The sequence below is a fragment of the Melanostigma gelatinosum genome (genome assembly GCF_949748355.1).
Source record: "Melanostigma gelatinosum genome assembly, chromosome: 9".
Lineage (NCBI taxonomy): Eukaryota > Metazoa > Chordata > Actinopteri > Perciformes > Zoarcidae > Melanostigma > Melanostigma gelatinosum.
Window position 1 is genome coordinate 1,485,805 of NC_136642.1, and position 22,059 is coordinate 1,507,863.

Here is a 22,059-nt window from a genome sequence, read left to right on the forward strand (position 1 = left end):
AAATGTGTGGTGTTTTTCACACTTGGAGCAGGTTTAAGAATGAAACAGAAAGCTCTCAGAGGCGTATAGTTATATCAAGCAATAGATTTATTTATCAACAGAGTTATTCAGCCAATGCAGTAATACGTGCACGGGACACTAATAGCTTCACTTGCAAAGTTCCACCATTAGACACACTTAAACACATCAGCGTGAACTTTAATATAGGGGTCCACCCCTTGTTACACATTGGTCAAAATCAAAAGATGCAGGCGTGGCACGTTTTTACGTTATGACGCCTGGGTGGAAGCCGTGGATGTCCATCCACCTTGGCCCCTCCTCGTAGGCGTTGGTTTCCATCAGTATGAGTGAAGTGTTGGATGCAAGCAGACCTGGGAAAGAGTGTGTATGAAGAGCCGGGCTCAGCTTGGGGCGTTGTCTCTGTCTCATTGTCTCTAACTGTCTTTCTTATCTATTAAAGATGGCTGCCTGTTCCTTGTGCGCAGTTAAATTAATAACCTTTCCCCTACTTCTCTCTGGCCTTCTCCCTTGCCCTGTGTGTATAGTATGAGTGGTTAATAGAGCTGCATAAGCTAATGGTTATTAGAACTACAAATATGCTAGTGATTAATTAGACTGTATATATAGCTAGTTGCTACTTAAAGCTGCATATAAACTAGCTGTTAGTTAAACTGTATGTAAGCTAGTTGCTACTTAAAGCTGCATATAAACTAGCTGCTGATTGAGCTCTATATAGGCTAATTGCTGATTAAAGCTGTATATAAGCTAAATGCTACTTAAAGCTGTATATAAGCTAATTTTCTCAACAAATCCCTCTCTTGACGTCTGAAGGACGTCACTTTCTTTACCTTTCTGCCCTGTTCACACGCTGGTGTCTGCCTCTGCCTCTCCTGACCCTACCAGGCTGTTCTGCTCTTCCCATACTGGGTAAGCTCCATAAGGAGGGGGTGGAGATGGTTCCTTGGAGAGGGCAGTGGTGATAAGACGGCCAACCAAAGAACGAATACAGGGTATTATACAACATCCACATGAGACCAGTATTGCAATGAACACACCCACTGACACTGCTATTGACAAGATCAGGTGCTTCCATTTTCCAAACATGTTTTCCATCCAATCTCCAAATGGATTGTTCACACCTGATGCTTCCTGCATTTCGTTTGACAGTGCCCTCAGACTATTCAGTGCTTTTGTGACTGAACCGTCCGGCGCAGTGTTGTTGGGGATGATAGTGCAACACAGATCTCCAAACATTGAGCAAACACCTCCTTTTTCAGCAAGCAACATGTCCAAAGCCATTCTGTTTTGTACAGCAATCAAAGAAGTTGGGGCCAGCTGCTCAGCCAGACCCTCTATTGCATCCCTAGTATGATTAGCCAAACGAAGAACATTGTAATGCACATAGTTAATACGATCAACATTTTTATTCACTGTTACCCATGGAATAATACTTGCGATACTCTCAAAGCCTGCTGCAATTTGGTCTATCAGTTTGTATTCATTAGGCACTCCTCTGGGCACTCCGATTGCATCTATGTAGGTTGGACCTTTGTCCAGACTGAACTCAGTTCCAGCTGCTCTTTTAGCTAAGATATGTCTGCGTCTGCGTTGGGTCAGGCTTTGTACTTTGTTTTGCTCCTGTTTTATTTTGTCTCCCACTAAGGTAAGTGGCATTGCTAGCCTCACCATAGCACAGACTCCCATTGTAGATGCTGGTATGTTAGTGAATAAGCGCAGACCCCCACAGTAGTAGAATAGCCCTCCCCTAGCCCAAGAACCTATCTCTGAGCCTGGTCGTGTCATGTTGCACCAGTCTTCTGGCACACTACCTAGGTTGGTTTGAGCTCTATCGTTGGTGAAATGGTAACAGACATATCTGGATCCTAGTCCTTTGTAAGCTTTGAAATAACCTACTGCAGTTTGGTTGTCAATCGGTGGAAATATGGATGCCAGAGTCGCGCAATTTGGTGGAGTAGCCATTTTGGTCATATTTGTCATGCATGCGTATCCTGTTGGGTCAGATTCAGGATATAGTGGTGCTGGTTCGGTGAACATAGCTGGTCTAGCTGCAGCACAAGCTACACAGCCACCCATTTTGTTTTTTATAGCATTGTCAACAATCCAATTTAACCAAACATTGTCGTTTCCTTGTCCTGTAGCTAATTGGATCACCTGTTGGGGAGTCCATTTAGAGAAGTCTTCTGATAAGACAATTGGTGGGTCCGGCGGTGGCGGTGGTCTATGCGGAATTATGTTTATCTGAATTCCTACTCTCGGGTCTTTGCCAGGGATGTCAACTAATAGGGCGAACCATATTATGTCTTTTCCTGTGCTACTTTTGGTGACGTTGTTTAGAGACAGAGATAAGGGGTTGGCTGTTGCTGAAAAGTCTCGCTGGAATTCTATTTTGTCCCATAAGGTCGTTCTCGGACTTTTCCCTCCCATTCTCGGCTTCCACCGCCCTGTGTATTTTGTTACCGCGCCCCAGGAATAACAAAACGCCGTGTTTGCTACGTTCACATAATTCTCACATCTGTTGACTATGGCATTGTCAGCACACAAGTACACAGCATAACCTCTCCATGCTTTTGGTCGTCTTCCACAGTTAATCACATCACACAAATCAAAAGTAAAAACAGTCTTGCTCCCCTTGGTATAGTTTAAGGTCAGATAGGCACGACACACTTTTGGTGGTGGCTTGTATGCCGGTTCTGAGGCATCTCTTTTTTGCCTAACCTTCCCTCTCTCGAGGTCGTTTTGAGTTTTGTTCACATCCTCGCTGCTTGTTGTCAGATTGAAGCTTGGATGACTCTCAAACCTTGTCAGATTTTGCATGTTCACATCCTTGCCGCTTGTTGTCAGATTGCAGCTTGGATGATTCTCAAACCCTGTCAGATTTTGCACTGCCTCTGGCAGACAGCCATAGTTTCCGCTGATTGGTTTGTTTACTTTTTTGTCCCCCATTTTCAATCCCCAAGTCAAGAATATCACAAATGCCACACCCAAACCCATTAGAATCCACCCAGTTCTTTTACCTATACCCATGTCTTTCCAGGTGACTGGGGGATGAATCCCCAGTGGCTGGATGTCCGTTCTCCCAAACAGATAAACCGGCATTTTGTGTCAGATTACCTCGGACCTCTGCTAAGGGTCTGGAACGCTCAGATGCTGGGGCACAATGTGACAGGTGGTGCCGAGGCGCTCCTGATTTACCTATGACCTGGACCGAGTGTGAAGTAACCTCCTTCACTTCGTACGGCCCTGTCCACCTGGGGTCAGTCCACTTTCTCTTATGAACTTTGACCCTGACCCAGTCACCCACTCGGATGAGATTTTTTATTTCCTCCTGGTCAGCTGCACTGGTTCGCTGGACCTGTTTGGAGAGAGCCTCCGTAAGAGTGATTAAAGCAGTCATATATGCCTTCATTTCAACTTGCTGCACATCTAAGGCAGGAATATGACTACCGTCTCTTGGAGGCCCAGGCATTTGCCTCCCTGTCATTAACTCATGTGGTGAAAGATGCGTCTCATTTCCTTGTGCGCTCCTCATTGCCATTAGAGCTAATGGTAAAGCTTCAACCCATGTCAGCTTTGATGCTGCACATGTCTTCGATATTTTTGATTTTAGCGTCTGATTTGCCCTCTCTACCAGTCCTTGTGACTGTGGATGATATACTGATCCAAACTTATGTTTGATTCCTAGTCTGGCTTCAACTTCCTGCAAATGCTTATTACTGAAATGTGAACCATTATCGGACCTTATGCATCTAGGAACACCATAGCGAGGTATCAGTTCTGTTTGCAGCCACTTTATTACTGTCTGTGCGTCTTCTCGTTTAGTTGGGATTGCCTCCACCCACTTTGAGAATCTGTCCACCATTACCAAAATGTATCTTTTTCCTTGTACTCTGTTTTCATGTCCCATGTCAGTGAAGTCTATGCTGATGTCTTGGAAGCAGGCTGATGGTACAGGATAAGAGCCCATAGGTGTCTTGTACGGTTTCTTGACATTGTGATCTCCACAGGTGGTGCATTCGTCACAGAAGAGGGACACCATACTTTCCATGTGTGGATGCCACCACAATACTTGGATTCTTTGCAGTGTTCTTGTCTTTCCTTCATGCGTTGGTCCATGTGCCTCTGGTATCAGTGAGACACACAGTTCTGCTGGTGCCACCACTCTGCCATTATGGGATCTCCAAAGTCCATTTTCTCCTCTTGTGGCTCCTCTTCTTTGCCATTCAGACCATTCGTATGGTCCAGCCTTCTTCTGTATGTCAATCAGTGTTTCTTCAGTGATTTCTGGCTCTTGTATGGCTGTTTTCAGAACCATCTGTTTTGGTCTGTATCCTCCTGCTTCTTTAGCCGCTTCATCTGCCATGTCGTTTCCCATACTTATTCTGGTTCTCGCTTTGCCATCATGTCCTTTGCATTTCATGATTGCCACTTTGTTTGGTAGTCTCATAGCTTCCACCAGTGCCATGATTTCTTTCTTGTGTTTGATGGGTGCGTCCATTGATGTCGTGAATCCTCTTCTTCTCCACATGGGCCCATCCACGTGAGCTGCTCCATGTGCGTAAGCAGAATCTGTGAAGATGTTTACAGATTTTCCTTCTGCTATTATTAAGGCTTGTATGAGCGCTTCGACTTCTGCTAGCTGCGCAGATGCTGGTTGAGGTAGGATACCTGATGCTACTATTGTGTGTTTTAGATTTTCGAATTGCCTCACCACAGCGTAGGATGCTGTGTTTCCTTCATCTCCTTTGTAGCAACATCCGTCCGTGTATAACCACAGTTCTGCTCCTAGGATTGGTGTGTTTCCTAAGTCTGGCCTCAACTTGTTTTCAATGATTGCTCTTGCTTCGCAGCTGTGTGGTTGGTCTCCTTGTTGTATTGATGACGCCATATTGATTCCTCCTGTTTCATAGGCAATGTGTGCTCTTGTGCATTCTTTTTGAATTTTCGATTTTCTTGCAGCTCCGAACGTGAATTCTTTGCTTAGGAGGAATGCAGCTACACCATGATGTGTGTGGATCTTCAGAGGGTGGCACATGACAATGTGGGATGTTTTCTCAATAGCCTTTGCAATTGCCGCCATGTGTCTTGTACAGCTGGATTGGCCAACTTCAACTGGGTCCAGCTTTGATGAGTGATACATGAGTACATCTCTATCTCCCCCTTTTTTCTGATACAAAACTGCATTTACCATCCCTCCTTTTTGTTCAGAAACATCTAGGTGGAAAGGGAGTGTATAGTCTGGTGCTTGAAGTGCTGATGCTTGTGACAGAGTCTGTTTGAGAGTGGTGAACGCTTTTTCTGCTTCTTGCGTCCAAACAAGTGGTGCTGAGGTGTTTCTAGTTCCTGGTTCCTTAAGCAGGCTTCTGAGACAGGTGGTGAGGTCGGCGTAGTCAGGAATGTGACTGCGAGAGTAGCCTGTTAGACCCAGGAATGACAGCATATGTCCCACGGTGATAGGTCTGTCATGATGGAGAATGCTTTCTCTGTGGGCTGTGCTGACAGCCAGGCCGCTTGATGAGAGAGTGCGACCCAGGAATGTGACTTGTCTCCTACATGTTTGGACCTTGGTTTTCTTAACTTTGTAGCCTTTTGAGGCTAACAGCTGCAGCAGAGTCTCAGTTGCCTCCAGGCAGGTAGCTGCAGATGGGGCAGCAATCAGGAGGTCGTCCACATATTGTATGAGGACGACACCATCCGGCATCTCTATGTCAGACAAGTGTAGTCTGAGATGATGGTTGAACAAACCTGGAGAACAACGATAGCCTTGTGGTAGGCGAGAATAGGTGTATTGCTGGTCGTTGAATGTGAATGCAAACAGTGACTGTGAGTCGTTGTCCAGAGGGATGCTGAAGAAGGTGTTAGCAAGATCAATCACTGTGAAATAAGAATGCTGTGGGCTGAGATTTGTTAAGGCAATGTGTGGATCTGGAACTGGATATGAAGCAGGTATAGTGGCATCATTGATTGGTCGGAAATCTTGTACCATTCGCCAGCCTGTGTTGTTTCCGGCCTTCTGCACTGGCAATATAGCTGTATTGTATGGTGATTGAGTTTTCACCAACACTCCAGCTTGTAGCAGACCTGCAATGGTCGGGGCGATGCCTGCGATTTGTTCTGGCTTTAGTTTGTACTGTGGATGCCAGATAGGAGGTGCAAATGGATCCAGCAGCGTCACCTTCACAGGTTTGACCGTTGACAATTTTCCAACATCATAAGGGCCAGTCGTCCATAGCTTCTTAGGCACGCCGTCTAATAGAGCTTGAGTTGCAGGATGGTCAGTGCATGGTTTACCATGATGGCGTGGCAGTGGTAAATGCTCAGGTAGTGTGTGTTCTTTGGTAGTGATGACCCAGCGCCACATATCTTCTTCTGTTGCCTTCAGCAGTCCTGCTGTATCTGTGTGTATCCATGACAAAGTATGTGCTCTTTTTATCATAGGGCCGAGTCCTCTGGCCTCTTGTCCGAATCCAACCGCTAGGGTAACATGTGGAGCAGATTCTTTGCTGAGACCATACCACGTGGTCTGATAATCATCCAATAGCACCGCTGCAGCCACACCTTCTTTTCCACAATACACATCATGACATACTATTATTGGAGTTAGGTGTGCCATATTGTTGTCCCAATCTTCAGCATATGGACAGTCTGGATCGTCAGTGACATTCATAGTGCAGTGCACATATGGCAGAGGAGTTTTATATGGATGCAGTCTTTGAATTTGTTCTCTGTGTATGTTGAACCAGAATTGAATTGTTGGTGTGCTTGGTCCTGTGGCTAGACATCTCAGCCAGTACACTTCTTCATCCAATGATTCCACATTAATGGACGTTTGTGGCATTGATAGTATTCGCACAGGCATTGATAGTGTGCTTGCAGGGGGAGGGTCCAGTGAGACCTGGACACCTTCGTTGTTTAGCCATATTGTTAGACCGAATTTTGTCATCAGATCGCGGCCCAATAGATTTACTGGGCAGTTTGGAGCAGATAGGAAGCTGTGTGACCATTGTTGATTTCCAATTTGGACATTAAGAGGTGTAGTGCACCACTGGCGTTCTGGCGCGCCTGAGACCCCAACCACTGACACATATTTTGATGACAGGACTTGTGGAGACGTGAGGCTGGAATATGTTGCCCCTGTGTCCACCAGAAATGTGTGTTCCTGTCCGTTTATTGTGCAGGTGAGAGTTGGCTCACTTGCTAGTCCAAATTTCATGATGCCGGTGCCAGGTGGTTGTGGGGTGTCCTAGTAGGGAGGATAGTTGTTCTGCCACTGAGCTTGTAGTGCCTGATTGACCTGTTCTCCAGAGTTATGATCATTAGGCGTCCATGACTCAGTGTGTGCTGGTGGCGGCTGATATGCCTGTCCAGCTTGATTCTGGCTTCTTGAATCCTGGTAGCCTCCTCTTCCTCTCTGATAATTTCCTCTTCCTCTGGGTCCTCCTCCTCTTCCACGTGTTGGGCCTTGTTGGTGCGACAGGTCACGTATGTGACAGTTACGTGCGTAGTGGCCTGGTTTTCCACAGTTGTAGCAGTAGTAAGTTCCTCCTTGGCCACCCCCTTGGGCACCTCCTATTTGTCCTCCTTGTTGGTTTTGTTGCCATGGTTGCTGCACCATCATTACAGGGACCACTTGTTCTGCCTGTGTTTCCTGTTGAGACATCTGTTTCTTCTTGTCTTTTGCAGTCTTTTGAGACGAGTCCAGGTCTGCCAGCTGTCTCTTCATCAGTGCAACTTGCAGTGCCTTGAGCTCCACATCTGATCCTTCTACTGCAGCTCGGTGTTTGTCATAGTGGTGCAGTACATGTTCTCTCCATGCAGGTTGAGGGAAGGAGGCGATGGCCACGGTGTTTTCAATCGCCTCTCTTACCTTTGTAGGCAACCCTTTGGTCACCATGCTCCTCCAGAGCGCCAATGATGTCTGAGATGCATCTGGGGATTCTCTGAATGTTGTTCTCCATACTTGCTCAGCACGAGCTAGGAGATCTGCAGCAGCCTCCCCAGGCTTGGCCATGAAGGTCGACATTTGGCTGTGATCTGTAGGGGTGGGGTACTCTCTCCTTATGGCCCGATGTAGTGCTTGCCTGACACCGCCTATGGGTGTGGGGTCCGGCACGTTTGTGGTTCCTGCTGCGGCTTCAAGCTTTAGCAGTGTGTGTGGGTCTGATGCTCTGGCCAGCAGGCCTCTGTAGTCACCAAGTGCCAGTTCGTAGGTCGATGTGTATTTATCTAGCTCGTCTAGCCATGGCTCTGCTCCTGAAGTCAGTGAAGGCAGTGCGGCCAGCAGTGTTGTCATGTCCATGAAGGAGAAGGGAATAAATGCCATCTGGCGAGGGGCTGCAACTGTTGGAGCTGCTCTGAGGGGCATCTGACGTGGGTCAGGCATATATTGTTGTCCACTGCGTGTTGTTGATGGGGCTGTGGCATATCCTGTGAAATCTCCCTGCAGCGTTAGCCTCTGTACTTCATGTGTTTGTGGCCATGCGTGTTCGTTGGCTGTCTGTGCAGCTAGTTCGATCAGGTCCTCCTCTTCTTCTTTCTCTGTACCAGGAACCCACAGGTTTGTTTGTGGTATAGCATGGCCCCTAGTCTCCATATAAGGCGCAGAGCATGCTGCTGCTGCACGGTCTTTTTCCTGCTGTTCGAGCTCCTCCAGTTGTTGTTCCAGGATTAGAATTTGGCATTCTGAGTCTTCTTCTTGTCTTTGTAGTTGACGGTCTCTGATTGAGTTGCTCACTCTGTGCAGAGTTTGAAGTGTTTCTGGCAATTCGAAAGCATCGTCGTGTGGCCCGGTGTGTGCTGTGACAGTTGGTCTGGGTGTAGTTGCAGGTCCAGGTGTGTTTGGCAGTGCTAGGGCGTCTAATCGAGTCATCAGGTGCCCCACTGTCTTCTCGACTTGCTTTGCCCTTTTTCTTCTCTCCTTTTCTTCTACTGAGACAGGTATATGCAGCTCTCCTTCGTCAACTGCGAAGATGCCTTTCAGGAACCCCCTTGATATTGGTCTTACTGGAGCCTGTATGAAAGGGTTTGTGGGCACATAGTCTGGAGGTGGAGGGGGCAGGTCAGGGTACAGTTGGCTTTGTTCATGCTCATGCTTGTCTTTGTTGGTTGGGGCGAATGGGTTGTTGTTATATGGGGGAGGGGCAGTGGGTGAGGGTGCTAGGGCCGGAAACATGCCTCTGCTGTGTTTGGCGGCCTCTAGTGGTGAACATGCTGCTTCAGCATCCAGCACCTGCTCCGTCCATTGCTGTTGTCGTCCAGTGGGAGTCGGCTTCCTGCCCATCCTTTTGTTGTCATAGTCGAAGCACCTTTTGATGTAAGGCCAAACGCCTTTTTCTTCAGCCGCGTGGTTCCTTGCTTTTCTTTTTCCCATGTTTAGATATCTAGGATTTCTGTCCTGCCAGTCTTTCTTCTTCTCTTCATAGTGTCTCATCACTTCTTTGCTCATCTGTTGGGCCTCCTCTTCTGTAGGGGGGCAATTCAGCCGTTCTCCATCCCAGATGTCTTTGTCTTTCCATCTTTTTATCATTCTTTTGTAGGCTTGTTGTTCCACTGTCCAAAGTTTGCTTCTTCCATTCATCCTGCTTTGATCCTGGACTGCATTCTCCAAGTTGCACAGATAATTGTTGAATTTTGATGCCATGACGTCTTGCTCTGCAAATATGTAATACAAGTCTGAATTCAGTATTCTCAAATGTCCACCAGATGGAGCCAAAGCTCCTGTCCACTGTCCAAAGTTGCAGTTCCTGATGCAGCCTCAGAAAAGCCAAAACTCATGTCAAATGTTTTTCTTTTATCATGAAGCACCAGCAGAGGGAGCCAACGCTTCTCCCAAGTTTTCTGGTGACTGGTTGAACTCAGATCAGTTTCATGCAAACTGGCTCATGTCTTAAAACCTTGCTTTTCTCTGGGACGTGTGTGTGTGTGAAATGCTGATATATTTTATTATTAACACTTATGGTGAAGAGGACGAAAACAGTATAGTCATAAGTTATTTCGAAGTGTCTGTGTGAATAGACAAAAGCTCAAGTCCATTATACTAAGTTGGCAATTTTCAGCCCTAATCTGATGGTTAGCAAGCATTACTGTTCAGGGGTCACTGATCTTTATTCTGTTGTACGAAAGAATGACGGAGTGCTTCTTTCGGCGTTTTAAACCTTAAAGTCTTTCAGTCACACTACGTTCACATCAGCGTATTTCATCAACAATTTCTATATACTCAAACTCAGCAAACTGACTGCTGTGCTGACTGACCTCTTGGCCACCGCACAAATGACAAACTGCTTTTTCAGCAAACAAATACAGTCAAATAATAAACAATTCTTTCCCTAACCAACACACAAAACAAACAGCGCTTCTTTTAATGCATCAAAACAACCGCTGCGTATTGTAAAATACAAGTACAGCCGGGGATCGAACCCGGCCCTTCCGCGCGGCACCCAGGGATTCTTTAGCTAAAACTCCCTCAACCGTTTCCCATTCATTTTCAATGGTAGTCCTAAACCAGTACGGATGTAATATATCTTTGGCCACCAGCAGCAGCAGCGCTGTGGTGCCGTTTTGCGAGAGAAAGATTTTCTCCGGTGTTTGTCAGTCAGTCGGAGCCTGGAAAGAGCATCGACAGCCCGCATTTTCCGGAGCTATTCGCTGGGTGGACACTACGTTGAACGGTAAGTCATTAAGATGAATAACAATGAATTAAAATGTCATGACAATTAGTCTGGGCTGTCTGACATTCACTTGAAAGCTTCAAAGATAAAGTTAGTTGTGTTTTTTTTGTGTTATATTGTGTCGAAGTCGGACTTCTGTATGAGTTCGTTACCTTACAACGTAACGTAATCTGGAGCCGTTAACGGTTCATACCGGTTAATTCATGTCCGACTTTGATGCGTTTTTGTGACCAAAAGTATCACAAGTCAACACGAACGTGCATTCAAATAAAATGAGTTCGCGTTTACTACGCATGTCAGTGAACACAGAGGCTGAGCAGCGGCCGGTTAAGGTTATGGTGAACGTAAGATATACTCTGTTACTTTACGGATACGTAACAAAAGAACAACAAGCTGTGACCGGACCCGGTGGTTCATGTCAATCACGTTAACGTTAAATAAACATGCACGTCTCCGTTGTATCACGTCACGTATCGTCATTAATGCATGTAGTTCATAGTTATGTACATTAACTGCTCCACGTGTGTTTGACAGCATTAGTTACTAACGTTAGTTACTTGGCAGATTCAGGATATCAGACAAAATATACTCAACTAATAAATGATGTGTTATTACAGATTAAACTACCAGCAGTATATAAAGTCATTAAAGTGATGAACACATGCTTTTTTGTACTTTTACTTAAGTCAGACTTTGAGTAAGTAAGATTTGAATGCAGGACTTTCACTTAAAGAGTATTTACACCATGTGGTGGTATTAATACCTATTTTTTTACTGAAGTACAAGATGTGTAGACTTTCTCCATCACTGTTAAAATAATGTTTATGTACAAGAAGTGCAAGAAGATATTAATTTAATGACGTTCTAATTCTCGTCTGTTTGCATCTCAGTGATGGATGAAGATGAAGAGCTGGAGAGAGGGATGCTGAGTATCTCCTTCAAAGCCACATGTGCAGAGCTGAGAGTAAACATTTGATGTCTTTCATTTCTACCACCTGAAGATTTAAAATCAGTTACAGTTCAGCCGGTTTGCTGAACGGTTAATCGTGTGTTCTATTCAGTGTATATGATATGTTTTTTGTTTGTTTACCAGCTGTTTCTGCATCATCAAACAGCCAGACAACAGGCTCCGGGAACAGAAAGAGGTTTTTCACCAAAAACGTTCTGCCATCAACAGACAAGCATGGGACCATGACTTCTTATCCCACATGAAGCATTGAACCGTTCTGTCTCATGTTTAGGTGTTCTGCTTGTTGTCCTCGTGACTATGAATTGATACCAGTCATGATGAGGGTACGTATCACTCTTTGTTTCCTTATATGCAGTGGTGTATAAAGTACTCAAAAGCCATACTTGAGTAAAAGTAAAGATACCTTACTGGAAAACTACTCAAGTAAAAGTAAAAAGTCACCTCTTAGAATACTACTTGAGTAAAAGTCTTAAAGTATCTGATATTTATTGTACTTAAGTACAAAAGTACTTAAGTATCAAAAGTAATTTTCTGATATTAAATGTACATCATAACCTGAACATTAAATGAACATCATAACCTGTTCATTGAAAGTAAAAGTACAAGTAAATGCTGTTAATAAAAAAGCAAAGGGTCAGAATTGTGAGAATTATGAAGTTTATTCTTTTAAGTGCTGTGGCACCATGACCAAGGACATGGAGCTGTGTTGAACATAATTGGGTTGCTGTGATCCATCCAGGAGCAACAATGTTCAACATAATATATTGTACATAAGTATACTTTTGCATCTACTATGAACTTATCATCATAATTCTCCGAAAAGCAATATGACACTATGAAGGAGTTGTAACAGTGCGTTTATAAGTATGCTCATTAGACTAGAGGATGTAGAGGACCAATGCATAATATTATGTTCAGCAAAACATATCCACTTGATGCATCAGGTCAGTGTTTAGAGAAAGGACGCCTGCCTTGTAAACTCCTATGGGCCTGATTTGAACACAAAGGTTTTGCTGAAGCTGAATCTGCAATTGGGCGACTGCTACCATCATAACTCCATCTGATCATCCACAACATGACTCAAATATCAAAACATGATCAATACTAAAGCAGCACCGAAAGGAACAACCCAGTCATTACTTGAAACTGAAACATGTTCTGTTCATCTTCAAAAGAAGTTGGTTTTCAAAATTGTGAGAATTCAGTCTCGCTGTTCTTGGGCTGAAGACTCGTCCTGCGATGCTAAATAGCCTTTCACAGGCCGCTGAGGCAGGTAGAGGTGTGTTCAGCGTCACACACAGCTTGCACACAGCTGCGAAGGATTTCCCTAATGCTAACGCTAATGCTAACACTAATGCTAACGCTGCGCTCTCTCGGCTCCCGTCAATCCGATGGTGTGGTGGTTAGCTATAGCTAACGTTAGCCAACTAGTGCTGCACAACTGTCAACACTTCCTCAGCTCACTCCTTCCTCAGGGAATCAAAACACCGCGGCTTTGAGAGCACTTGTTTGCAATTGTGCATTAACGTGACGAACCAATGATTTAACTTGCTGCTCGGAACACTGATTCACCAAACCTGCTTGCTTGCAGTCTGTGTTCCAACACAGTCCCCGACGCTGCTTTCGTGATTTATTTTTTTCTGAAGATAGATTTGATTTTGTAGCGAGTAACGAAGGTTTCAGGGGAAATGTATCGGAGTAAAAGTATCAGTTTTCTTTGCAAAATGTAGTGAAGTAAAAGTAAAAGTCAACAGAAATATAAGTAGTAAAGTAAAGTACAGATACCCAAAAAAACTACTTAAGTACAGTAACGAAGTATTTCTACTTCGTTACTATACACCACTGCTTATATGGATAAAAAGAAACAATATGCATGTCTGAAACTGCTGTGTTACTAACACCTGAATGCATGTGTTTGAAGTGTGCCATGTTGCTTCACCTGCCTAGGTTACATCACAATGACTGGCCACTGAATATTAACCCATTGAAAGACAAACACACGTGTATGAATGAAGTATATTCTTTATATATTAATGTGAGAAACAGTCTGTCATTGGATACGGCTGAGAAAGGTGAAGTAACGATACTAACAGTTGTGTTTGTATATTGTCAAAATATAAATTACTGACAAGGTGTTTTCCATTGTAGAACCATCTGCTACACTGGCTGCACCAACTCATCTGAAGGGTTCACAAGTAGATGGTAAATACATCCAACATTTAAACACATCTGTCATATTCACTGTGCTCATATCTGTTATAAACCGTTGATTGTGTTTTGTGATCCTTCTCTCCTTGCAGCCGCCGCTGTAACTGTAAGGAGACCAGTGCCTGTTCCTCAGGAGCTCGCGTGTCTGCTGCCAGAAGGAGCGGGTCGTCCTCAACAGAGGCGACTGTCACAGTCCCTGGTGTGTGTTATTTGACCTGTATTTGCATCTTAAAAATATACTTTATGTAGTGTTCATCAAAACTGTTGTTAATTCTATACAGTTGCTGCTGCACTGTATTGAGACAATAGGTAGGCAGCAGTCCAGTGTCCAGCTTGCTGAGTTTCACAGACTACAGTGTAGCTGTCATGTTACATCCTTGCTTCATCCTACTGTCAATAATAATGACAACATGTTTAATATTCTCTATAGTGTCAGAGGCCCCCCTGATTTCTCCTGAGACGTCTGCAGAGCCCGCTCAACTGTACCGCACAGAGAGATCAACGTTAGTATAAGGTTTTTCATGTCAAAAGATTAAATCAAGACGCACCCAAAATCGTACTCATTTGCTCCGTTTATTCTTGTCTGACCAGGTGAGCCATCACCCAGGCCGTTAGCTGTCCCCACCCGTCCTCCTCCACAGCTCCCTGGCTACGAGCATGAAGTCAGCCAGTGGACCTGTTCACAGCAGCAGAGGATCTGGATGAAGACAGAGCTGGAATCCATGGGTCTCTGGCCAGGCTGCTTTCCTGTGCGCAACCTCATGAAGATGGTGTCATTGTGGCGTCTCCCTCCCCAGCCAGAATTAATAGACAGCATCTCTGATCTTCCTTCTCCAAAGTACTTTCAGCTCCATCCCTTCTTCATATGGAAGCCAGAGAATGACTTGATGGCTAGACTGAGGAACAATTACACTCTGCCGTGCATTGAAGGTTGTGCCCGGCCTCAAGTTGTCTCTGCAGGTGTTGGTAGACCTCATGTGATTATCGGTGTCACTGGACAGTACTACCTGTTGTCATCCAGACTGTGCTGCAAAGTGTGCAGGAAGAGGTGGTACGCTGATAACCCAGTGTGGCTGGACAAACTCCCAAAGAGGTTCACAAACCTGTTGCCAGCAGTACTGACCTACAAGAAGGCCATTTGTAAATCAGTCATGGACGAGCTCAGGCAGACAGGCAACTCACCCACCGACATGGCAAAGCAGATAATGGAGATGATGCACCTGACGTTTGAACGTGCTCACCTGGCCTACCTCCTCAGCTGCCAAAACATCATGGATGCTGAGGCAGGAAAGTACGACCAAAGAACCATCACTCAGTTCATCAGACAGGAAACCAAGCCGGCTCCCTTCGGAGAGTACGGTGATCCAGTTGGCTGGAACGGGATCGCTGTGTCTGCTCACTACCTGACTGACTGTGTGCTGCACGAGTACCAGCACCAGGAGAGCGCCATCAAACAACTCCTGCAGGGTACCTTTGGACAGGCTCTCCGCTCAGACCACACACGCAAAGTTGCGAGGAAGGTCACCTTTTCATCCGGCACCATGTCCTCGTATGCGGTCATGAATGAGAACTGGATGATCCTTTCATGGGTGATGGTGCAGGCGGAGACGGAGAAGTCCCTGAAGCCCATGTACGAGGGACTAGCACAGCGCTACAGCACTGCAGGCATAGAGAAGGCACAATACCAGTGGGTAGACAGGTAAATTATAACCAGTACTTTTTACCAACATTGGTGACACAAACAGCTCAGAATCACAACTTACATTGCTTTTCATATTTCCAGTTTGATTACAGAAAATCCTTTTGCATTGATTTTATTGTGATGACCGTATACACTGGACTACACATGGTGCTTGATATGACTGCTTTAACATTCACGGCTATACTTTGTCTATATTTGTTCTTTCAGGGATTGCTGTGCAGCATTTAAGGTGGCTGAATCGTTTGCATGAGAGCAACTGAACTTGGATTCTTGGCGAACAACTGATGCCATTGTTGCCGGGGCCACTTCTGGTAACCTGCTGAACACCTGTGCATCAAGATCCCACTTCAGTGCAAACATCACCATCAAGCTGGACTTATTCCACTGTATGAGGCGGTTCCTCCGTGAGTGTGTGTCAGAGCATCATGCCCTGTACAGCTCTTTTGCTCAGTTCCTGTCTGCAGCTTTTTCTGTGGTGGATCAGGAAGACCTGCAGAGGCTTAAGGACGCCTATGCCTTCTGTGGAATCCAGCCTGCCAACCCAACCAAGACCCACATTCGCGAGCACTGCAGGACCAGGATTCCAAAGCCCGAGGAGCTCATCAAGAGGGTCGAGGGAGTTTTCCAGCAGTTTCACCTCGCGGGGGATCCAAATGGTGCTCCTCTCTTCAAGCCCTCAATGCTAAAGGAATGGCGGATTCAGCGGGTGCACATCCTGCAAAGTTGCCTGAGTGATCCTGTGGTGGAAGGTGGGACTCTGTACAGGCATGGAGGAACACTGCAGCTGAACCATGTGCAGGGTGATGGGGCCAAAGTTCCTGTTTGGATCCCCATCAGAGGCACATCCCAGCAGGAGGGCTATCACTTCCACCAGGCTCAGTGGGTCACTGGAACACGTGTTTCCACAGAGCTGTTTCAGGCTCAGGGGATGACTGGGGTGGCACGGTGGAACTACCAGGGCCTGGTGGACTTGAAGCAGCCAGGTGTTCCCCTCCCAGCTGTCTTTGATCCGGCATTGATTGCACACCTTAACGCGGTCTCTGAACGGGTGTTGGGGCAGGTCAAATATCCAGCTTTTCATCTCACTAGTAGTGACACTGGAGAGAAGTTTGGCCTGGAATATGTTGAACCTGGTTGCCGCCCAGTTATTCTGGACTGGGACAAGCACAGGAGCAAGACAGACTCCGCCCAGGCCCTGAATCCACCTCCTCACAGCGGCCCGCCCGCTGCCCAGTCTGCGCTTCCTCGGTCCTCCTCAACGGCACCGCCCAAGATGCTTCAGTTTCCTCCCTGCCCTGCTGCTGATTCTGCTGTCAAACCAGAAGTGAATCCCACTACAACAGGTAAACATCAAACACACAGACAAAGTAGTGCACCACACCTCAGTTGGTAGGAACTCGATTTTATTCATATTTCATTTTTCATGACAAGCGTAATGGATGATTCACTTTTCCTTTTTTAAAAGATGTGACAATATTTAATGTGTTATTGAATAAACATACCAGTCAGCCACTTATCTAAAAGTGGAAAGTGTGTTTTCACCCATACGAGTGTATGAATTAGGGCTTCTCTCTTCTGTAGGTGAGAATGTCTTATTGTATTCTGTCTTTTGTTTTTATAGAAACCACATGCCGGCCGACTCTGCCCCTGCTGTCCTCACCAACTGGTGCCCGCACTGGACCTGTGAAGACAGGAGGGAGAGTGTTTGTGTTGGACCACAAGCGATGGCTGGTCCCCATGAAGGCAGCCATCGACAACCTGCTGAATAAACGCTGTGGGCAGAAGGACATGCTCAAGCTTGTGGACCAGGACTATGCTGCTCTTGTCCACAACTCCTGTACAGACCCCAACAGCATGCTCCACCCAACAACAAAACTGCACATCTCGCTGTATTTAAAGTACCTGAGCAAGTTGTTGAACACCAGCTCATCTCTGAATGTCAGCCCAGAAAAACTGCAAGAGAGGCAGGAACTCTGGCACTCTCTGACAGAGGGCAGTGAGACCACCAGTGTGCCAGTTGTGACCATGCCTGTTGCTGTCATTAACCCACCTCCACCTGTTCACACCCTGACTCAAGCCTCCATTGAGAAGATAGTCCAAAACATCATGGAGAAGCAGCAACAACAACAACAACAACAACAGTCAAAGGAAAAGAAGGCCCAGACAAAAAGGTGTCTTTCTTGTGGCCAGCCAAAGTCCAGGTATGAGAACGATGGTTCTTCTATCCACTTCTTCTACCAGCAGGGCCCTGTCAGATACTTTTACTGCTCCACTAAAGTTTTTAAAGCTTACGGTGCAGAAGGTCTGACAAACCCAAGAATGCCCTTTGTAGACTTTGCAGAGACAAAGTTCTTTCAGCTGGAACTGGATGCCACAAAGAAAAGGGTGGAGGAGAGAGGACAGCAGAAGAGGAAGAGGACTGAACCCCAGCCCACAGGTCGCAAGTGTGGATTCTGTAAGATGGAGCTGAAGCAGGGCCCAAACAGTCCTCACATTCATACGGGGTTCCCTGGACTAACAGGGAAGTACATCTACTGCCCCAGTAAAGTCTTTTCCCTTTACAAAGGCCAGGGCATGGAGAAGGAGACGACCTGGAATGAGTTCCAGGAGTCTGCTTTTTATGAGACAGAAAAAAAGAGATGGGAGGTTGAAAAGGGAAAGTAAGAGAAAGGGGGAGTGTGTTGTCATGTATATACTGTATATCTTTGCTCATTTTAATAATTAGATTTTGTACTGGATTCATTATTATATTTGTTGTACATATTTGTGTTGTGTATTTGCAATATGGGCTCTGTGTTCAACAGTCACTGTCTCTGTTGTGTTTAATAAATTATGTTCTGTTCACTAATGTCTACATGTCTCATTAATAAGTGAATCATTATAGTGAACAGTAAATACATATTTAATTAAGTGATTGCAATTTAAATGTTCATAATTAGGAAAACTGCAATATAATAGGTTAATAGCCATAAATAATTCAAGTACTTGATAATCTATCTGTCACTACAATCTAGTGATAATCAGTAAACGGTACAGTTGGATAAACATTTCTTGATTTAGAAATAGCTCTTTATCATTGATGTGTGGCCTTGCCCCAAGTGGGACTCGTACCTGCGTCCAGGAGCTGAAACCAGCGATATGAAAGTGGATTTTGAGGACCTTGGACAGCGTTAATAATGCTGCAATTTCATTGGCTGTCGGCGTATGCCAACTATACACGGCTTGCCACCGCGTGGAAGGCAGCTATACTAACCCTTATACCACCAGCGCAGTACAACAACAACACAATTTAACACACTTAAGTAACCCAGGGCTCTGCTGGCCCTTTCCGCTTCGGGTTACTTTGCTTTAAGCTTCGTCCGTTATCAACGACACATCGATTAACTTAAATTCTGTGCTCTCGTCCAGAAACTTCGTCAAGAGAACTCTAAGCAGAGATAATACTATTTTCCACTGAACGCCACACACGAATTTAGATCCGGAGATTTGATGGTCTCGATAAGGTAATTTTCTCTTCGTCCGCTATCAACGATTCATCGGTTAACTTAAAACCTGTGCTCCCGTGCAGAAAATATCTAAAGGTTACTCTACGCAGAGTTAACTTGGTTTTACACCACACGTAACACACGGCTTTAGTGTCCGGAGACTTGATGTCTTGATACGGTAATACTTCACGGTCAATTCTCTCAATACAGTTTACAGTTTATCAATGACATCAATGACATATATCCCCGTCATGTTATACAGTTTCTTCGTAGCCCAAAACGTCTTATAAATTACGTTAAAGATCACGCTATTTGTGGCATGGATTCGAGTGCTTCGTGCGAAGCGCGTGACCGCGACAGAAGAGGCGCGCGGCCGCGTCTCACATTACTTCACATCTACACCGCCACAGATGCGCGATCTTTCGCCTTTTTATTTTACGTTTTCTGCTGGACTCATTCACTCATGTGTACAAACCCCCCAAATGCTGGGCTGAACAACCCTGTTGCTGTGTGATTACTCTTTACAAGTACTCTATGACTATGCCATACTCACAGTTCGGTCAGTCTGATAAAATTTGGATTATGTCTATAAATACAATATGCAGAATTCAGTTAAATAGGCTTCTGCTCACCTTGTTTGTAGTGCCGGCACAATCAGACTCCCGAGCTGCTCGCACTGCTCTGGTGGCAATTACCAGCAATCCCAGCCTCAGGGGGAAAAAACGCCTTGTGGTTCTGAAAAGATAAAGAGAGGTTCATTATTTCTCTAATCCGAAGCTCTGTATCGTATCTGCCCGCATCCTCCACCAATTTGTTGTGAAAAATAAAGCTATCTTTCACACTCAGAGCGGATTTAAGAGGATAACGAAAGCTCTCAAGAGGCGTTTAGTTATATCAAAAGCAATAGGTTTATTATCAACAGAGTTATTCAGCCCAGCAGTTATACGTGCACGGGCCACTAATAGCTTCACTCTCAGAGATCCACCATAAGCACACACTTGAACATGGCAGCGTGATGCTTTATGTAGGGTTCCTCCCCTAGAGGCCCATTGGTCAAATTCAAAGATGCAGGCGTGGCGCGTTTGTACACGTATGACACCTGGGTGGAGCCTGGACATATCCGTCCACACTGGCCCGTCCCAGAAGGCGTTTTCTTCTGTCAGTGTGTGGTGAGATGTTGAGGTGAGAGGACCTGGGAAAAGTGGGCTCTGCTGGGGCGCTGTCCTTTTCCTGTATCTCACTGTCTATTGTTCCTCCCTTATCTATCTAAAGATGGCGGCCTATTCCTTGTGACGCAGTTAAATCAGTAATCTCCCTCTTGCTTCTCCCTTGCCCTAGCGTGTACTGTGTGTATTGCGTGAGTGGTTAATAAAGCTGCATAAGCTAATGGTTATTAAAACTGCAATTAAGCTAGTGGCTAATTAAAGCTGCATATAAGCTAGTTTATCCATACTAACTGCGAAACAGTAGAAGGTGTAAACTATTACACCTTAAAAGAAATAATTTTCTCAACATGTTCCTTCGTGTTTCTTCTTGTTCCTTCTTGTTTCTTCGTGTTTCTTCTTGTTGCTTCGTGTTTCTTCTTGTTTCTTCATGTTTCTTCTTGTTTCTTCGTGGTTCTTCTTGTTTCTTCGTGTTTATTCTTGTTCCTTCGTGTTTCTAATTGTTTCTTCGTGTTTCTTCTTGTTCCTTCTTGTTCCTTTGTGTTTCTTCTTGTTTCTTCTTGTTGCTGCTGTCTGCAGTGTGTTTTCTTCTTCCAGAGACTAAATACACCACTGATGTGATGTGAGAGAGACTAAATACACCACTGATGTGATGTGAGAGCTCACACAGCTTCTGTTGTCTGTCGTTGGTGCTCTGGTTGCGTCACAGATGCAGTGGAGCTGCTTGGGCGGCCGACCCGAAGAACAACGCTGCCACCCACAAAGACGAACTCGTTCACACGCAAAGTGTTTCAGTCTCACATCCAGACTGCAGCACTGTGGGAGTCCTCCCACTGCAGCTCCCCTATATTTCAGACATGATCCACATTCAGTGTTGGAAACGGATGAATTCAAAGCTCTTCCTTTACTTTGTGGTAAAGCTGCTTTTAATCGTTCCTTCAGTGATTCAACATCTCGGTTGCTCATTATAAGAGCTTCACCTGCAGCTCCGGAGGGAGGAGGAGAGCTCAGCTCCCTGCAGCAGCGTCTCCTCCTCCTCCTCCTCCAGGAGCAGAGCTTCTCCTCTCTGCTGGAGATCCAGGACGTATTGCTGGACCCGCTGGAGGGAAGGGAGGCACGGCAGAACCAGAACCAGGACTGAGGGGGTCAGACTGTCAGACCTGCTGCAGTAACATGAGAGGTTTTCTAAAGACTCTGGCGCTCAGAGACACTACCACTTTAGACCACAGGGGGCGACAGAACCAACACTACATGAACGTTTCTTGCTACAGTAAGTAAAAGCACTGATACCACACAGTAGTACTAATACATTAAAATCAATATTTTTCAAAGCAGCAAACCATCAAAGGGTTTCACATGAAAGATGACCATCTAATAAGTAGATTAATTCTATTGGCTCATTGATTGATGGACTAATCTGTTCTGCTGTACTTGTACATTTGTAAATAAAAATATATTCATTCAATGTTAAATAATATGAGCTATACTTGTATGCTTATATTGCGGAGTTGTGAGGTCACTGTAAGTAGGTCAAAAACTCCAAGCAGGGCATTCCGTCGCCTGTTCGCACGATAGAAACAGATACAGTGGCCCTGAAAGTAACGCTTGCTTAAACCACCAGATTAGGGCGGAAACTGCCATCTTAGAGTAGGAGAAGAGTTCTCTATCTATTCACACAGAGACTTCGACATAGCTTAGAACTGCACCCTTTTTCGGCACCTTAAGTGTTAACAATATGCTGTTACATCAACATTTCACACACACTGACGTTCCAGAGAAGGCGGGATCCGGACGTGAGCCAGTGTGGGCGGAGATGCCCAGTGCTCCATCAGGCCATTTGAACGCT

The 22,059-nt window shown here is 45.4% G+C and overlaps 1 protein-coding gene across 1 annotated transcript; it reads left to right on the forward strand.

Annotated features, from left to right (window-relative positions):
• Positions 1-14,750: 14,750 nt before the first annotated feature.
• On the forward strand, positions 14,751-15,827 carry LOC306782636 (uncharacterized protein; the record flags this gene model as incomplete). The annotated part of the gene is made up of 2 exons (XM_079276079.1): positions 14,751-15,562; positions 15,773-15,827. The coding sequence occupies 2 exons, from the start codon at positions 14,751-14,753 to the stop codon at positions 15,813-15,815; spliced, it is 855 nt and encodes a 284-aa protein (XP_079132205.1). The 3' UTR covers positions 15,816-15,827.
• Positions 15,828-22,059: the final 6,232 nt, after the last annotated feature.